The 14,690-nt window shown below is 43.1% G+C and overlaps 1 protein-coding gene across 1 annotated transcript; it reads left to right on the top strand.

The window, feature by feature from the left end:
* The first annotated feature begins 571 nt into the window (after positions 1-571).
* Positions 572-13,160, top strand: obsl1a (obscurin like cytoskeletal adaptor 1a). Its single transcript, XM_088407477.1, has 25 exons — positions 572-645; positions 963-2,107; positions 2,584-2,853; positions 2,955-3,215; positions 3,929-4,231; positions 4,325-4,591; positions 4,686-4,961; positions 5,897-6,011; positions 6,103-6,263; positions 6,360-6,632; positions 6,725-7,000; positions 7,078-7,353; positions 7,446-7,721; positions 7,793-8,068; positions 8,863-9,132; positions 9,214-9,480; positions 9,556-9,825; positions 9,916-10,182; positions 10,272-10,538; positions 10,607-10,719; positions 10,806-10,959; positions 11,047-11,208; positions 11,859-11,963; positions 12,029-12,295; positions 12,378-13,160. Exons 2-25 carry the CDS (start codon positions 1,000-1,002, stop codon positions 12,656-12,658), a joined length of 6,561 nt encoding a protein of 2,186 aa, XP_088263603.1. The 5' UTR covers positions 572-645; positions 963-999; the 3' UTR covers positions 12,659-13,160.
* Positions 13,161-14,690: the final 1,530 nt, after the last annotated feature.

Genomic DNA, 14,690 nt, shown 5'->3' with positions numbered 1-14,690 from the left:
GGTAATTATTGCATGACTGCATCACAGCCCCATTTAACTGTATGAGATAATTCCACACCAAGCAGTGTTAAATTAGTTTCTCATAGAACACTGCGATGGTAAAACTACATGTGGACTAAATGAAGTGTCCAGTGAGCACACAAATGGCCATTTAAGTGTAATTAGATTTTGTTCATGTACCAACAGGACTCCAAAGCCTCAGCAGCTGTGGTGTCTCTCCTCCTCCTCTGAGGTCGAAGTCAGGGTACGCGTTCCTATCTCGGACTCCTCACTATCTTTAGTGTTAGCGGAGGGCCTAACATTATCTGTCATGGAAGCAGATGATATTTTTAGTGTTGGGAGTGGGGGTTGCAGCCCGGTGGGAGCAGCTGCAAAAGTCCTGACACCATCCCACGTCTCTCTCCCATGATGACAATGTTGGTGTCTGACTCGCATAGTAGCCATTTTACTTTTGTCAAAGAACAGGGACTCAAGAAGGACGGACCACGAGTGTACCTTCCTCAAAAAGAAAACAAACAGACAAAAAAAACTCTCATCTTAAGGAATTCAGTCATTTAAAGGAGGGTAATACGGTCAGCAGAATTAAAAGATCACCAGCCTAGGAAGTGGATAACATCAGACTTGAAAGTGAACATTCCAAAAAAGGTAAGTCTAGCTTGCTGCAACTTGATCTATAACATTGTACGTTACACCGTTAAGGTAATAATTTGCTTGGCATACCCGTATGCGCACATTTATCATTCTAAACTTAAAACAGTGCGGTATATCTGTTAGCCACTAGACAGTTCGCTCAGTGCCTGCTACAAGTGTGCTCACTCGTGCCTTTTTTAGAGGCATTACTTTTCTGAGGCACACCATCAAATGGAACTGGCGGACTTATTACATTTAGAAATATATAAACAATGAAACCAATAACAATGACACGAATAAAATGTGTTTAATTTGTGTTCATTTGCTCCTAGATCCATTTTCCTCTGTCAACAGCAAAATACTGACACTATGGATGTGTTGGGAGGTGCCCCTCGTGTTGTGGGCTACCCACGGCCCGTGGTTGTAAAATGTGGGGCCGATGCCACCCTCAGTTGCCAAATTAGAGGAGACCCTGCTCCTGATGTGATCTGGGAGCGCAAAAACGTCCAGATCATTCCTGGAGGACGGTACAAGCTCTCAGAGGATGGAACGTTTTACCTGTTGAGCATCAGTGGGGTGACTGAAATGGATGCTGGCCAATACATTTGCAAAGCCAGAAACAATGTTGGGGAAACCTATGCTGCAGCCTCCCTTAAAGTGGAGGGAAATGACCGGCCATTGGAAATGAATGGTGTCGAAAAGCATCTGACAGAAAACGGGCATATAAATGGAGGCATCACATTGCAGAATGGAGGCCACGGAGAAGAGAATGAAGCACACACATTCAAGCAGGAGGTTGACTTCACATCTGATGATAAACCCAGGTTCCTTATCAAGCCCCTATCCTTGCGAGTAAACAGAGGAGAGGATGCTACATTCGCATGCAAGGTCTGGGGCATGCCTTTACCGGAGGTAGCATGGGAAAAGGATGGTAAGAAACTGAATGACATCTTTGAGAGTGCTCACTTCTGTACAAGCGCTCAAGATGGAGGATGGTTCCAGCTGAAGATTTACAGAACACGCATCCCCGACAAGGGTGTCTACACCTGCAAGGCTGTGAACTGCAATGGCCAGGCCCTGGCTGGTGCCGTCCTCCTCGTTGAATCTTTGCCTGAGAAAGAGAATAGCAAAAAGTCCAGCCAGTGGTCACCTTACCACAAAGAAACAAAACTCTGTTTGTCAAGGCTCAGAGAGGAGCCATCGGTCAGCACGTCTAAGGTCAAGAAGTTTGTAGTGGCAGAGGGGAAACACGCAAAGTTCCGTTGCTTTGTCACAGGGAAGCCAAAGCCAGAGATCATCTGGAAGAAGGATGGTGTACCCCTTGAGCCAGGGAGGCGCCATATAATGTTTGAGGACAGAGAGGGTTACTACACTCTGAAGGTTCTGTACTGTAAAGTACAGGATACAGGACTATATGCATGTGCTGCTTCCAATGCCCTTGGAAACACTCTCAGTGCAGTTCATCTGTCTGTCAAAGGTAAAAGACATTCCCTCTAACACTAATTTAGTATTATGTGATGCACATTAATTGTTCCAGTGATTGTTTGTTTTACTTCAGAGTTTTCTATATCCAAGCATTTTTATACCCCTTACCCTGTTTTGCCTATGGTGAAAGGTGGGATGCACTTCAGAATGATCATCTGACAATCGTAAGGCTTACACATATAAACAGACACCCGTCTCACACCTAAAATTCTCTGGGAGGCAAGAGAGATGGATACCTTTTCTCTATAGCAGTGGTCCTCAACCACCAGTCCACGGCCCATTTGGGACCGGACCGCGCAATGTTAACGACAAAAAAAAAACAAAAAACAACAACAACACTGAAATGGTCCATTGCGCACACACACACAAAAGTTTGGGGACCACTGCGCTATAGTATATAGATACATCAATTTTCTAAACGTGGCTTTTTGGATTAAAATTAAAATATGGCCCTCTTTTGCTTTTCAGGAACACATGTGCGATTCAAGCATCCGTTAAAAGATGTGGAGGCAAGGGAGAGAAATGTTGCTGTTCTGGAATGCGAGGTTCCCGATGAGTCAATCCCGGCTGCATGGTACCGTGAGGATCAAAGGCTGATGCCCAGCAACAAATATGGGATCGAGCAGCAAGGCACCAGGCGCAGACTCACCATTCAAGATGTGGAAATGGACGACGATGGGGTATATCTCTGTGAGATGCCAGATGGTGCAAAAAGCATAGCAGAGCTGTCGGTCAAAGGTATTGTCCACCAGGTCGTATTTTATCTTTGTGGGCCTCATCGTTATGACGGTGAGCATCGGGGCAGACATGAATATTGACAATAACTATTACTCCCTCAGGTAAAATCACGCGTAAACTCCCGCGAAAGGTGGAGGCATTGGAGGGCGAAAATGCTGCATTCCATGTGGAAGTGGAGGACGAAGACATGGAGATTCATTGGTTCAAAAACGGGCAAAAGCTACATGAGACACACCAGACAATTCTCAAGTCTTTTGGGAAAACTCACATTCTGGTCTTTGTCAACGTGGCCCACCAAGACTCAGGGGTGGTGACATTTGTCACCGGAAGATCCAAGACCTCATCGCGTCTTAAAGTTAGAGGTATGATGCCATTACAAGTTTTGGCGGCTTGTTTTTTTGTTCGTTTTTAAGGTAACCATTGTGGTAGGGATTGACAAAAACCTATTAAAACAAAAAAATAGTAAAACTGGCAAAAGAAAACTAGTTTGTATTTTATTTTGTACACATTGACCTGGACTTTAAAAAAATATTAATATTTCATTGACAATACACATGCTGTCTTTAGATTGCAGGAAAAGTGGTCACTCGCTCTCGGCTGCAACATTTGGCTATGTATGACTTTTTTTTTTTACATACCTTGTTGCTGTAATGCTAGAGACACGTTTCTTGTATGTTTTCGCATACTCAGCCATTAAAGCTGATTCAAATTAAAGCTCAAGTAACTTTTCTATAAATCAGTAAAATTCGTAAAAAGGAAAACGTTTTGTCAAATTGAATTTAATTTTTTGTTTAGGATCGGAGGTTATCTGGTTTAATCAAGACATGATTGTGATTGCTCATTTAGTGATAAAAAACCAAATGTAATATTAAATACCAGTTATACATTCACACACTTATTTTAATGTTGTCCTTCTGAGGAGTCTTACAACATTTTGTTTGTTTAGCTCATGAGTATGTGTTGGTAGTTGCAGGTGAAATATTTTATAACAATGGCAGTGTTGTAGTTTGAAAGAAAAAAAAAAAAAAGAGCCGAAACAATTTTCCCGGTATAATCAGCTATGCTTTTCTTGAAGCCGCAAGACACTGTCCACCAATCTGTCCCCTGGGCGTCAAAATGGATCTGGATGTCCCAAATGGCGCCGTGCTCTCCTGGGTTCCCGCACCGTACAACCAGACGACTCGCTCCATCTTTGTGGTGGAGAGGCAGGAAGTGGGGTCACAAGAGTGGCAGAAATGCTTTACCTCGGAGAATGCCACGTCAACAGAGATTGCCAGTGACAGTGTACCACACGAGGGAGACTACCGCTTCAGAGTCTGCTGCATCAACAAGTATGGCCGCAGTGGCCATGTAGAGTTTCCAAAGGTTGTGCATTTAGGTAAGTTATATTCTACACGGGGAAAAGAAAACTGCCACACCAAATACTTTGTGAAGTCCAAATCCCAATATTGAAGTTTCCTACTTTATTTAGTTCCAGGAACAACGATTAGCAGCCGCCTCCAAGACCTGGAGGTCACAGAGGGAGAGGACGCCGTCTTTTCCATTGCGTTGTCGGCCCCAGTGGTGGGGACCTGGTTTTTGAACAGTGCTCAACTGCAGGACGGTGGACGATACTCGATAAAAAAGTCCGATACGGTGCATACGTTGGTTATCCGCGAATCTCTCGCCGCAGAGGACATGGCAGAGATCACATTTCTTGCCAGCGGTGTGCGAAATTCAGCAGTTCTCAAAGTTAAACGTATGCGAAGCTGTCTCTTCTGCCGCGGTCAAACCGAGCCTGAGATGACTTTATCATGTTAAGCCTGTAATGTAGTCAACTTTTGTTTTTGCAGCTGCAATCATAAAATTCCGTCCTTTGCCGGAATCTGACAGTACCAAAAAGGTGGAAGCTGGTGACACCATAGTGCTCTACTGTGAAGTATCCCACCCTTCAGCTAAAGTATGCTGGTACAAAGACGGTGAGGAGCTGCAAGTGAGCGATTCGCTGAACGTCCAATCAGAGGGAAACATGAGAAGAATTGTGATTCAATCAGCTGAGACACAACATGCTGGAGTTTATACATGTCAGACATCATGGGATGTTATAACGTTCAAGGTTGAAGTTGCAGGTAAAGAAACTGAACAAAAGTTATACATGAACAATATTTGCATTGTGTAAACTTGAACCCATAGTACATATACTGGAGATGAACAAAATGTTAAATATACTGCAACTATCATTGCGGCATAGGCCATCATTTCTGCTGAAGTTATTTCCTTAGAAATAGTCCCTGCTTTCTCTTACCATCCCCCCAAAAAGCACATACTATCCAGCGGAATTCCCAAAAATCTAGATACAAACTTTCACGCTCTGACGTTACACACACAATCTGTTCTGGCACTAAAACACCTCTCAAAAAGGTTACTGTTTATCATGCTTTTGAGTAAAGTTCACCTGTAAATATCTTATGTCAGTAAGATATTTACAGGTGAACTTATTTTCTTATTAACTACACAACTAGCGGTTCTCTAACAAGAAGCTGAATGGCTTGTGTTTGATGCCTGGCTCGCACTGCACATTGTCATTCAATAAGTATGTAAACCGTCGCCTTCATTCAGTTCACATTTTGACATCATGGGACCAAGATGATTTAACTTGTACAGTACCCTGCCGTTGTGAGGAGAGTGCCTTTACATTTGAGCGCCACACAGTTATCACTAATTTGCGATAAAGATCATGAAACTGGAAGAGTCACAGAAAGGCATAGAAAGACGTTTTTTGAGACGTCCTGTTTTATCCATGTTGTAAATTTTGTGGTTTAGCACCTTGTTAGACGACAGCAAGTTGTGCAAGAACGCGCAAATAATTAAGCAGACTGATGTGTACTCGAATGTTTAGAGCAGGTCAAATTATGTTACCTGTAAAGATTCTAGTGCATTTTAGGTTCACCTACCTAAATGGATTAAATGCTTGTGCAACATCTATCGGATCTTAAATTCTTGTCATGGCCTGGAAATAAAGTTGGCAGACAATGAGTAACATGTCTCTCCACTATTGTTTCAGGACCACCAGTGGAGTTCATTCCAGCCCCTGAAGAAGACCTTCATAAAAACAGCATGGAGCTTGACCCTGTGGTCCTTCTCTGCCATGTCTCTAGAGGAGATGCTCAAGTTCTGTGGTAAGAAGTCAGAAGGAACTAATCCGGTTTGCCTTTGCCTTTGGTTGGTTCAGATTTTATTCATAAGTCCGCCGTATCTGGTCTGCTCCAGGTATAAGGATGGCTGTGAAATTGAGCCCAATGAAAACATCACTCTGCAGGCGGAGGGAACCCTGAGGAGGCTGATTATTCGCTCTGCCGAAACTTCCGATGCAGGTAGCTACACCTGCCAAGCGGACAACAACAGCATGGAGTTCACTGTCACTGTTAGAGGTAAGCTGCAGGGTAATTCCACAGTGAAAACAAAACGTTGTTTTGTTTTGGGTTGTTTGTTTTTTCGACACCAAACCAAATCCTGTGACTCTACAGAACCCCCTGTGATGATTGTGGAGCCAAAAGATGATGTCATGATGGAACGTTATATTTCAGAGGACATTCAAATGCAGTGCGAGTTGTCTCGCTCAGCTGGGAAGGTACAATGGTTCAAAAACGGTGAAGAAGTAGAGGAGAGGGACAATATCAAACTGGAAAAAGAGGGTCCATACAGACGATTGATCATTCTCCACAGCAAGGTGGAGGATGGGGGGGAGTATATATGTGAGACAAATGGGGACTCTGTATTCTTTCAATTGACTGTCACAGGTAAAACTGAAATCCGACATAACAGTAGACACACACTGCATGTTTCACATGCCGGAGGCATGTTCTTTATTTTTATTTTCTTTCTGTATCAGAGCCCCCCGTACGAATTATTTCGCCCACGGAATCTGAGCTGAAACTCACTCAATTGGTTTCTACCAAGCTAGAGCTCAGCTGTGAGATTTCACATTCGGGCGCTCGCGTCACGTGGTACAAAGACAGCCAGGAGGTCGAGGAGGGTCCAAACCTCATACTGGAAGTGGATGGGCCAAAACGTCGGCTGGTTATCCCTGTGGTTTCTGCGAAAGATGCAGGAGAGTTTGTATGTGACACCGAACATGACTCTGTTGCCTTCATGGTGACCGTTACAGGTAAACATTAAGGTAGATGTTTTACATGAAGATAATCATGTCAAATGTTAAATATCATCGTTTTTGCATTCCTGTAGAGCCACCAGTGGTGCTATCCCAACCAGAAAACACACCGAGGATTTTGGAAAGTTTTGCGGGGAAGTCGATAATCCTGGAAGTGGAGGCATCTCGCCTCAATGCAGAAGTGACGTGGCTGCGAAACGGTCAAGAAATAGAGAGGAGCAATATGGTGGCCATCACAGAGAACGGATTACTTCGTCGGCTTGAAATACACCGTCCTTCTCCGGCGGATTCTGGCACGTATAGTTGTGATGCTGTAGATGACAGACTTGACTTCCAGGTCAAAATTTTAGGTAAGGCAACAAACAATCTGTAGGTCATTGGTGTGTTATAATTAATTTCACCTTTTTTTTTTTTTGTTCTATGCATAATTCTGCAACCTCAGAGCCCCCAGTGAATATCTTAAGGAAGTCCGAGATTGACACAAAGCTCAAGGTACGAAGGTGCGATGACATCGTGCTTGAATGTGAGCTCTCCAGAGGCAATGCCAAAACCAAATGGTACAAAGATGGCTGTCGTATTGAGCGTGACGGCAGATTCTGTGAGGAGGAGGAAGGCCCATTTCGCTCACTTGTTATTCTCAATGCTGAGCTTGAAGACTCAGGAGAATACTTTCTGGACGCTGAAGATGATAACATCACTTTCCAGGTTACAGTGAAAGGTAGCGTTTACTCTGCTGAAGCATATCAATCACATTTGGAAACCAAACTTACAACTTATCCTCTGCCTCAGAGCCTCCAGTGACTATTGTGGGCAACTCTAAAGATGCTGACTTCCAGGAGATGGCAGTAGGTGATGACTTAATCCTAGCTTGTGAGGTGTCTTCTGCAAATGCTCCTGTCCAGTGGTACTGCAATGACAAGCCACTCGTGAATGACTGCCGCACCCACATAGAATGCTACGGGACCCTGAGAAAACTCATCATTTCAAACGTTCAGCCTTCGGATTCCGGAAAATACATGTGCGATGCAGTAGATGACAAGATGATCAGTATTGTTAGGATTCAAGGTACTGTACAGCCAACCTCCATATACTGTAATTCCCCATATATAGGATGCACTTGTGTATCGGGCGCACCTGGAATTTTTGGGTCGAATTCTGGTATTTTCTGTGTTCACGTTATAGTTTAAAAACTACGGCAAAACAGAAAAAAACTAATCTTTGTAAATTCTTCACATTTTCTTGTTGTTGGTATCCGTAAGGTATATATTTGTTTCAGGTTAAGTCTGTTAAAGTTTTCCTACAGGGCGAGCAATCAGTGTAGGCTGCGCCAGCGTACCGTTGAATGTGCTCGAATCGGTTGATGTTCTTTTTCTCATGACGCAGCTTGAATTAATTTTTCAATATATACCCGAAATTGCTCACCGCCCATGTTCTGTGTTTATGATTATATATAAATGCCAAAATGAACTAACCAGTCAAATGGAATGCCTCTGCATTCTCTAACTGGTGCACACAACTCTGTACCTTGCCACTCTTAATTGAATCAGTTTAAGACATCATGACCTTTAAGCGATCCTCTCCGTTTTGGTAATATTCCTGTTTGTGAAAAAGGATGAACTCGGACATTGGTTTACTCCGCTCGCTTCTTTTATTGAACAAAAAAAATACCATAACAACCTCAGTGACTAAAAGCTGCTGTTAGCTGCAACAGGCACACGCTGCTAACAGCTAACTGTACATATATATATATATATATATATATATATATATATATATATATATATATATATATATATATACACACACACGCACATACACGCACACAGTAGGGAACTAACATTTGTTTATTTTTCTCAAAGAGCCTCCCGTGACATTCCTGAATAAGGAAGATGACATTGTTGTGACTGGTTATGAGGGAGAAAGCGTGACCTTGACAAGCAACGTGTCCAAGGAGAGCGCTCTGGTGCGCTGGCTCAAAGACTGGACACCCATTGAAGGTGAGCGTTTCCAGGCACAGATGGAAGGCCATAGGCGTAACCTCACCATCGCACCTTTAAAGCGCTCGGATGCTGGCGAGTACACCTGTGACGCCAACACTGACCAAATTCATTTCAGCCTGCTAGTAAAAGGTACAAAACATTTGTGGTACGACATCTGGTACTTTAAGTAGTATCCCAGCATAAAAGAAAAACAATCTCATTCTTTTGCAGGAATGAGAATAAGGTTTGCAAGGCAATTGCAAGATACTGTGGCTCATGCGGACGGAATGGTGACCCTTTGCTGTGAAGTGTGCAAGCCCAAAGCAGATGTGCAGTGGCTGAAGAACGGTACCGAAGTGGTACCGAACAGAAGGTTTTCCATTCGAGCGGATGGAGTTGAGCGTTGTTTGACCATACATCGTTTAACAAGAGAGGATTCTGGAGAGTACGCCTGCGAATCCAAAGATGACCGCACGACGGCGACACTTACAGTGAAGAGTAAGCATTCCTAGATGTTTCCGTTATACTTAACATTTAGTACGTGAGCCATATTGCATCGTTTTGTCACTACAGTGCCTCGAGTCATTGAGTTCCTCACTGAGCTTCAGAACACCACTGTGCTGGAGGGAGAGGATGCTACCTTTAAGTGTGTGGTTTCACCCGAGGATGTGCATCTGCTTTGGTTTATGGACAATGAGGTGATCAATCCCTGTGACCGTTTTGAGGTCACACAGAATGGTCTGTGTCATACTTTAATGATAAGGAAGTGCCAGATGTTGGACTCTTCCAAAATCACGGCTGAAGCTGAAGGTACAACGAGCAAAGCAAGCCTCAGAGTTCAAGGTATGAGTATTGGAAGTAAAATGTTGGTACTATTTTCACAGTATCCTTATTGTGGTATATGACCCTCATGTCCCCTGTGTCCATGTTCAGAAGCTCAGGTAATGTTTACCAAGAACATGGAGGCCGTCATGGCCGAAGAGTTTGCCGATGCCACGCTGGAGACGGAGATCAGCCTTGAGACAGGCGAAGTGCAGTGGATGAGACAGGGCGTGGTCATCCAGGCCGGGCCTCGATATTCACTCAACCAGGATGAACGTAAGCGCAGTCTGACCATCCACAATCTCAGTCTGTCGGACCGTGGGACCTACCGCTGCGAGACTCTGCACGACAGGACCCAGGTTAAGCTAAATGTAGAGCGTAAGTGGTCAAGCGGTGTCATCGGGGTGCAGATGTATTTTAAGACTGATTTTTTTTTCTTTTTCTAATTGTCCCTTTTCATCCATTAGCCCGCAAAATCTCTATACGTAAAGGCCTGATTGACCAAGAAATCTTGGAACGTGAGACTGCTTCTTTTGAAGTGGAGTTGTCTCATGATGATGTGGAGGGCAGTTGGCAGAAGGATGGCATTCGGGTGAAGCCAAACAACCAGTTCAGGGTGAGCGCCAATGGGCGAATCCACGGTCTCACTCTTTCCAACCTCACCCTGGAGGACACAGGTACCATTGCCTTCTCGGCTGAAGGGGTACGCACAACAGCCAGGCTCACAGTCAAAGGTAACAAAAAGATGTGTTTCATTTCCAATGTTTCCGATACAACCGCTTACTATTGATAACATTAACAGAGACTCCAGTGACCATTCTAAAAGCTCTGATCGATATTCGTGTGGAAGAAGAATTTCCTGCCACTCTGGAGTGCGAATTCTCACGACAAAACACTGAAGTCAAATGGTTCAAGGTAAACCTATTGGCATACTGAATACAGAAAATTATGAGAACAAACAAAGAAAAAAGCAATACCCTCATCTGTATTCAACAAATCAGAGCGGGACTGAGTTGAGGCCAGGCAAAAACTGTAGGATCTATTCCATGGGGCGAAAGAAAATTTGTCAGATCCTGCAGTGCTCACCAGCAGACTCCGGCATATACATCTGCGATGCGGGGGAAAGTAGCACTTCCTGTTCTTTGGAGGTTTACGGTGAGAGTCTGAAAAAACAAAACTTGCATGAATATATATTCCGTATGATTGTTTTCTTTGACCCAGCCTTGTTTACTGATCTCTTAGAGCACGAGCTGATGATTCTGCAGCATCTAGAGGACCTTTACATCCAGGAGGACCAGAACGCAGTCTTCATGTGTGAGGTTTCTCTAGATGAAGCGAGCGGAGAGTGGTATAAGGATGGCCACAAGATCCGTCCCACCAGCACCATTAAGACTCGCACAGAAGGTCATTTTGCAACACACATTTTTATGGCACTGTGAAATTATTGCTTCCATCCAATTAACCTGTTCAATCTATATCCCAGGTGACATATGACGAGAGGTGGCATACGCCACAGAGTGACCAGTCGGTCGCTGCACTGAATTAGTATTTTGATTGAATGCGTGAACGTTGACGTAAAGTTTCCCTTTCTTTTAAAAATATTTATCCAGTAAACGGCTGTGACAGTATGATTGGCATTCACATGGTTCAACCAATTGGCTTGCTGGACTAAATATTAAAAAAAAGAAGTGTGAACTCGCGACGCAGCCTAAGCAAAATCCGAATGAAAATAGGGATGTGGAAATCCATTGGGACACAGGACACAAGGTTCAAAATCTGGACTGTCCCCTTTAAAACAGGACGTCTGCTTACACTACTAAAACTACCAATGAGCACACTGTTCAGGGTTATTGACAGTGACGCATCAAACTTTACAACCTGTGACTGACTGGAAGAATATCTCATTTACAATTGCACAACTAATCACAATCGCTGTGATAAACTACCGCTCTGACTTAGAGGATTTGAGAATACAGTATATCGCATGTAAAAGTCTGCTATATTATAATTCCCCTTTACATAAGGCAATGAAATTTCACGTTCTTCTCCGTCAGGGACCAAACACTTCCTGCTAATGTGCAACGTCAAAGCTGAGGATGCTGGAGAAATACGATTCGTGAGCAGAGACGTTGAATCTACAGCTTACCTTGAAGTAGAAGGTACAGCACCTGGGATACTGTGATTTGGGAGGTCAATAACTTGAAAATGTTTGATCTCACTTCAGAACTCCCAGTGTCCATTGTCAAACCACTGCGGGACAGGACAGCGTTGGAGAAACACCGTGTAATCTTAGAGTGCACCGTGTCGTCCGCTCGCTGTAGTGCTACCTGGTATAAGGACGAGGAGAGGCTTGTCGCTTCGGATCGAATGGATCTTTCAGTCGACGGGGGCTGCCATAAACTTGTGATCCATCAGGTGGCAGTTGAGGACGAGGGCACATACAGTATTGAGGTTGGCGAGCATACTTCCCAAGCAAAACTCATGGTGGAAGGTGAGTACAGTTAATAAATGAATCCCATTCATTTGAAATCACACTCAGCTCATATTTTTATGAATATATTCCTATCACGCAGCTCAGGAACTGAAAATGGTGCAAGAGCTGGAGGACATGGAGGTAATGGAGAACGAGCCAGCAGTGTTCCAGTGCGAAGTCTCTGTGGCTATCAGCAGACCCCCTGTTTGGACGCTGAACGGCAATAACATTCAGCCTGGCCCTTTTGTCCGGCTGGAAAGCCACGGCACTGTACACAGACTCACGTTGAAGCACACCAGTATGGACATGTGTGGCGTAGTGAAGTTCAATGTTGGGAAAGCAAAGAGCAGTGCCATTCTCAGTGTGAGAGAATGCAAATGATCCAAAACTGTGAGCGGGCCGTATTTGCCTCGATTTTTTCCTTTTTTTAACAATGATGCTTATTTCCCTCCTCAATATTTATTAACATCATTAAAGGCAGTGAAAATAAATAAGAATAAAGTAATTAATAGGGATGGGATGGGGTCTGTTCTTTGTTGTTTTTAGCTTGTTGAGCCAGAAGTGCAATAAAATACATGGGGAGAATGTGCCGCCTGTCAATCTGCTCCATTATAGTAAAACAGCCAAACATTGTGAGAAGGCAATGCTTCAAAGTAAACTGTACGCTAACAAGTAAGCACAAATGACCTAAATACACTTTTATTTTGGAGTTCCTTCCAGAAATATGGTTGGGCAACAATTTACTTGATAATCTTTTGCTCCCAGAGAACAGCTCCTGAGTTAAACAACGAAATGTTTTGGTTTGTTTTCGGCCTACTTTTTTTTTTTTTTCAACTAACTTTATTACGTTCGACTGCGATTGATGCATTGAGCAGCCCTCAGACTCAGCATTAATAAAAGGTTAGCCATTGCTGATTTCAGGTAAAAAAAATGAAATGTATGAACGACCAAATAAGATCATTACAATTTCTAGCAGCCAGAACCACGTTTTTGCAACGTTGACAGTTTCTCTTTTTTTCGCCATAGGAGCCGTTGCCAGTTGTGTTCCAACAAGTATTATAATAATCGATAGTAAGATAGTGGTGTCGTGGTCTTAACATATTGGATCTTAAAAGAAGAAAACACTTCAAACACGCTCCCTACCTACTGTATGTCATGGTCAGAGAATATATATATATATATATATATATATATATATATATATATATATATATATATATATATATATATATAAGTGGTTAGCAACTGCGTAGTCACATTTTTTGTTTCTGGCATATTCACTTCAAACGAACAGGCTAAATTAGCAGAATTTCGCATGCGTCCATGTTGCGTTGCTCCATAGCCATTTTTCGCATCGCCCAACGCAATTTCGCGAACTGTTGCGCGAACTACATTGGCATCAATGTTCCCCCTAATTTTCAATGTGTCTGAGCATTCACACAAACTCCCTGTGCAGGCTTTGGAGCACCTTCAGACAGACTTCAGACATGCACACAATGAGTCGCCGTGTCGCTCTTTGCTCTTTGTGGGTTTGTCCAGCACCAATACGGGAGAAAGATGCATGATGATTGACATGATGCATGCTATGATTGACATGTTACCAAACAAATCACAACTATTTTTGTTCGTTTTCAACAAGTTTGTTTTATATTTCGTGAGCAATATGTGTTTTAGTCATTCAGTGCAATGTATAGTGGTCACTGGTCACCATGGTAATAAACAAGCCACAAGTTGTGAAAAAGAAAAAAAAATCTCGCTCACATTCACCGCTTCTTCTTCTAGTTGCGTATACAGTACTCCGACAGTCATTCCATCTTTAAAGAAGCGCATTTTTTACTTGAGTTGATGCGTCGCTGTTTGTTCTTTTCGACAGGAAAACAGGGTAGCGTTTGCGTCTCTTGACTCCGCACTGTTGTTAGCTAGCCAACGTGCACGAAGTGAATATGCAGGAGACCTTTCTGTTAATGCATTTGATTGGATGAATGGTGTAGACGGTAGGTGAAATTTATCGTCTCATTAGCTGGACGATTGTCACTCGCTGAGACACAATGGAAAATGCTACAGAAAACAATATTATTGGTCTAATTAATCAGATAATGAGGTCTAATGTTAGATTGTTTTTATATATGTTTGTATTGCATTTTGTTTTATACGCTGTGCGCTGAAAAAGTGCGAGCAGTGCGTAATTGCGCAGTTTAGACGGATTACTTATTGGCACGTGCAGTTTTTTTGCCTTCCACACATTCTGTGTGAAATGCAGCATTAATTGTGTGGTTATGAAAATTTTCATGTTATTACCTATCAAAGATGAAAAGATTAAAAAAAAATAACTATCCCTGCTATCACTGTTTTGTTGACTTAAGCATAGTGGAAGACCTTGACTACTTTCCCGAGTAGTTTGGCGTGACGCCAC

This window comes from Hippichthys cyanospilos, chromosome 2 (assembly GCF_059441005.1).
Source record: "Hippichthys cyanospilos isolate Australia breed blue-spotted pipefish chromosome 2, RoL_Hcya_1.0, whole genome shotgun sequence".
Classification (NCBI taxonomy): domain Eukaryota; kingdom Metazoa; phylum Chordata; class Actinopteri; order Syngnathiformes; family Syngnathidae; genus Hippichthys; species Hippichthys cyanospilos.
This window is presented reverse-complemented; position numbering and strand designations above follow the sequence as displayed.

What these genes read in the sequence shown, in the direction of transcription:
- obsl1a (XM_088407477.1), top strand. Translation starts at nt 1,000, where the DNA reads ATGGATGTGTTGGGAGGTGCCCCTCGTGTTGTGGGCTACCCACGGCCC. An exon ending in TTTCAGCCTGCTAGTAAAAG is followed by an intron (nt 9,133 to 9,213) that starts GTACAAAACATT and finishes ATTCTTTTGCAG; the next exon opens with GAATGAGAATAAGGTTTGCA. An exon ending in AGCAAAACTCATGGTGGAAG is followed by an intron (nt 12,296 to 12,377) that starts GTGAGTACAGTT and finishes CCTATCACGCAG; the next exon opens with CTCAGGAACTGAAAATGGTG.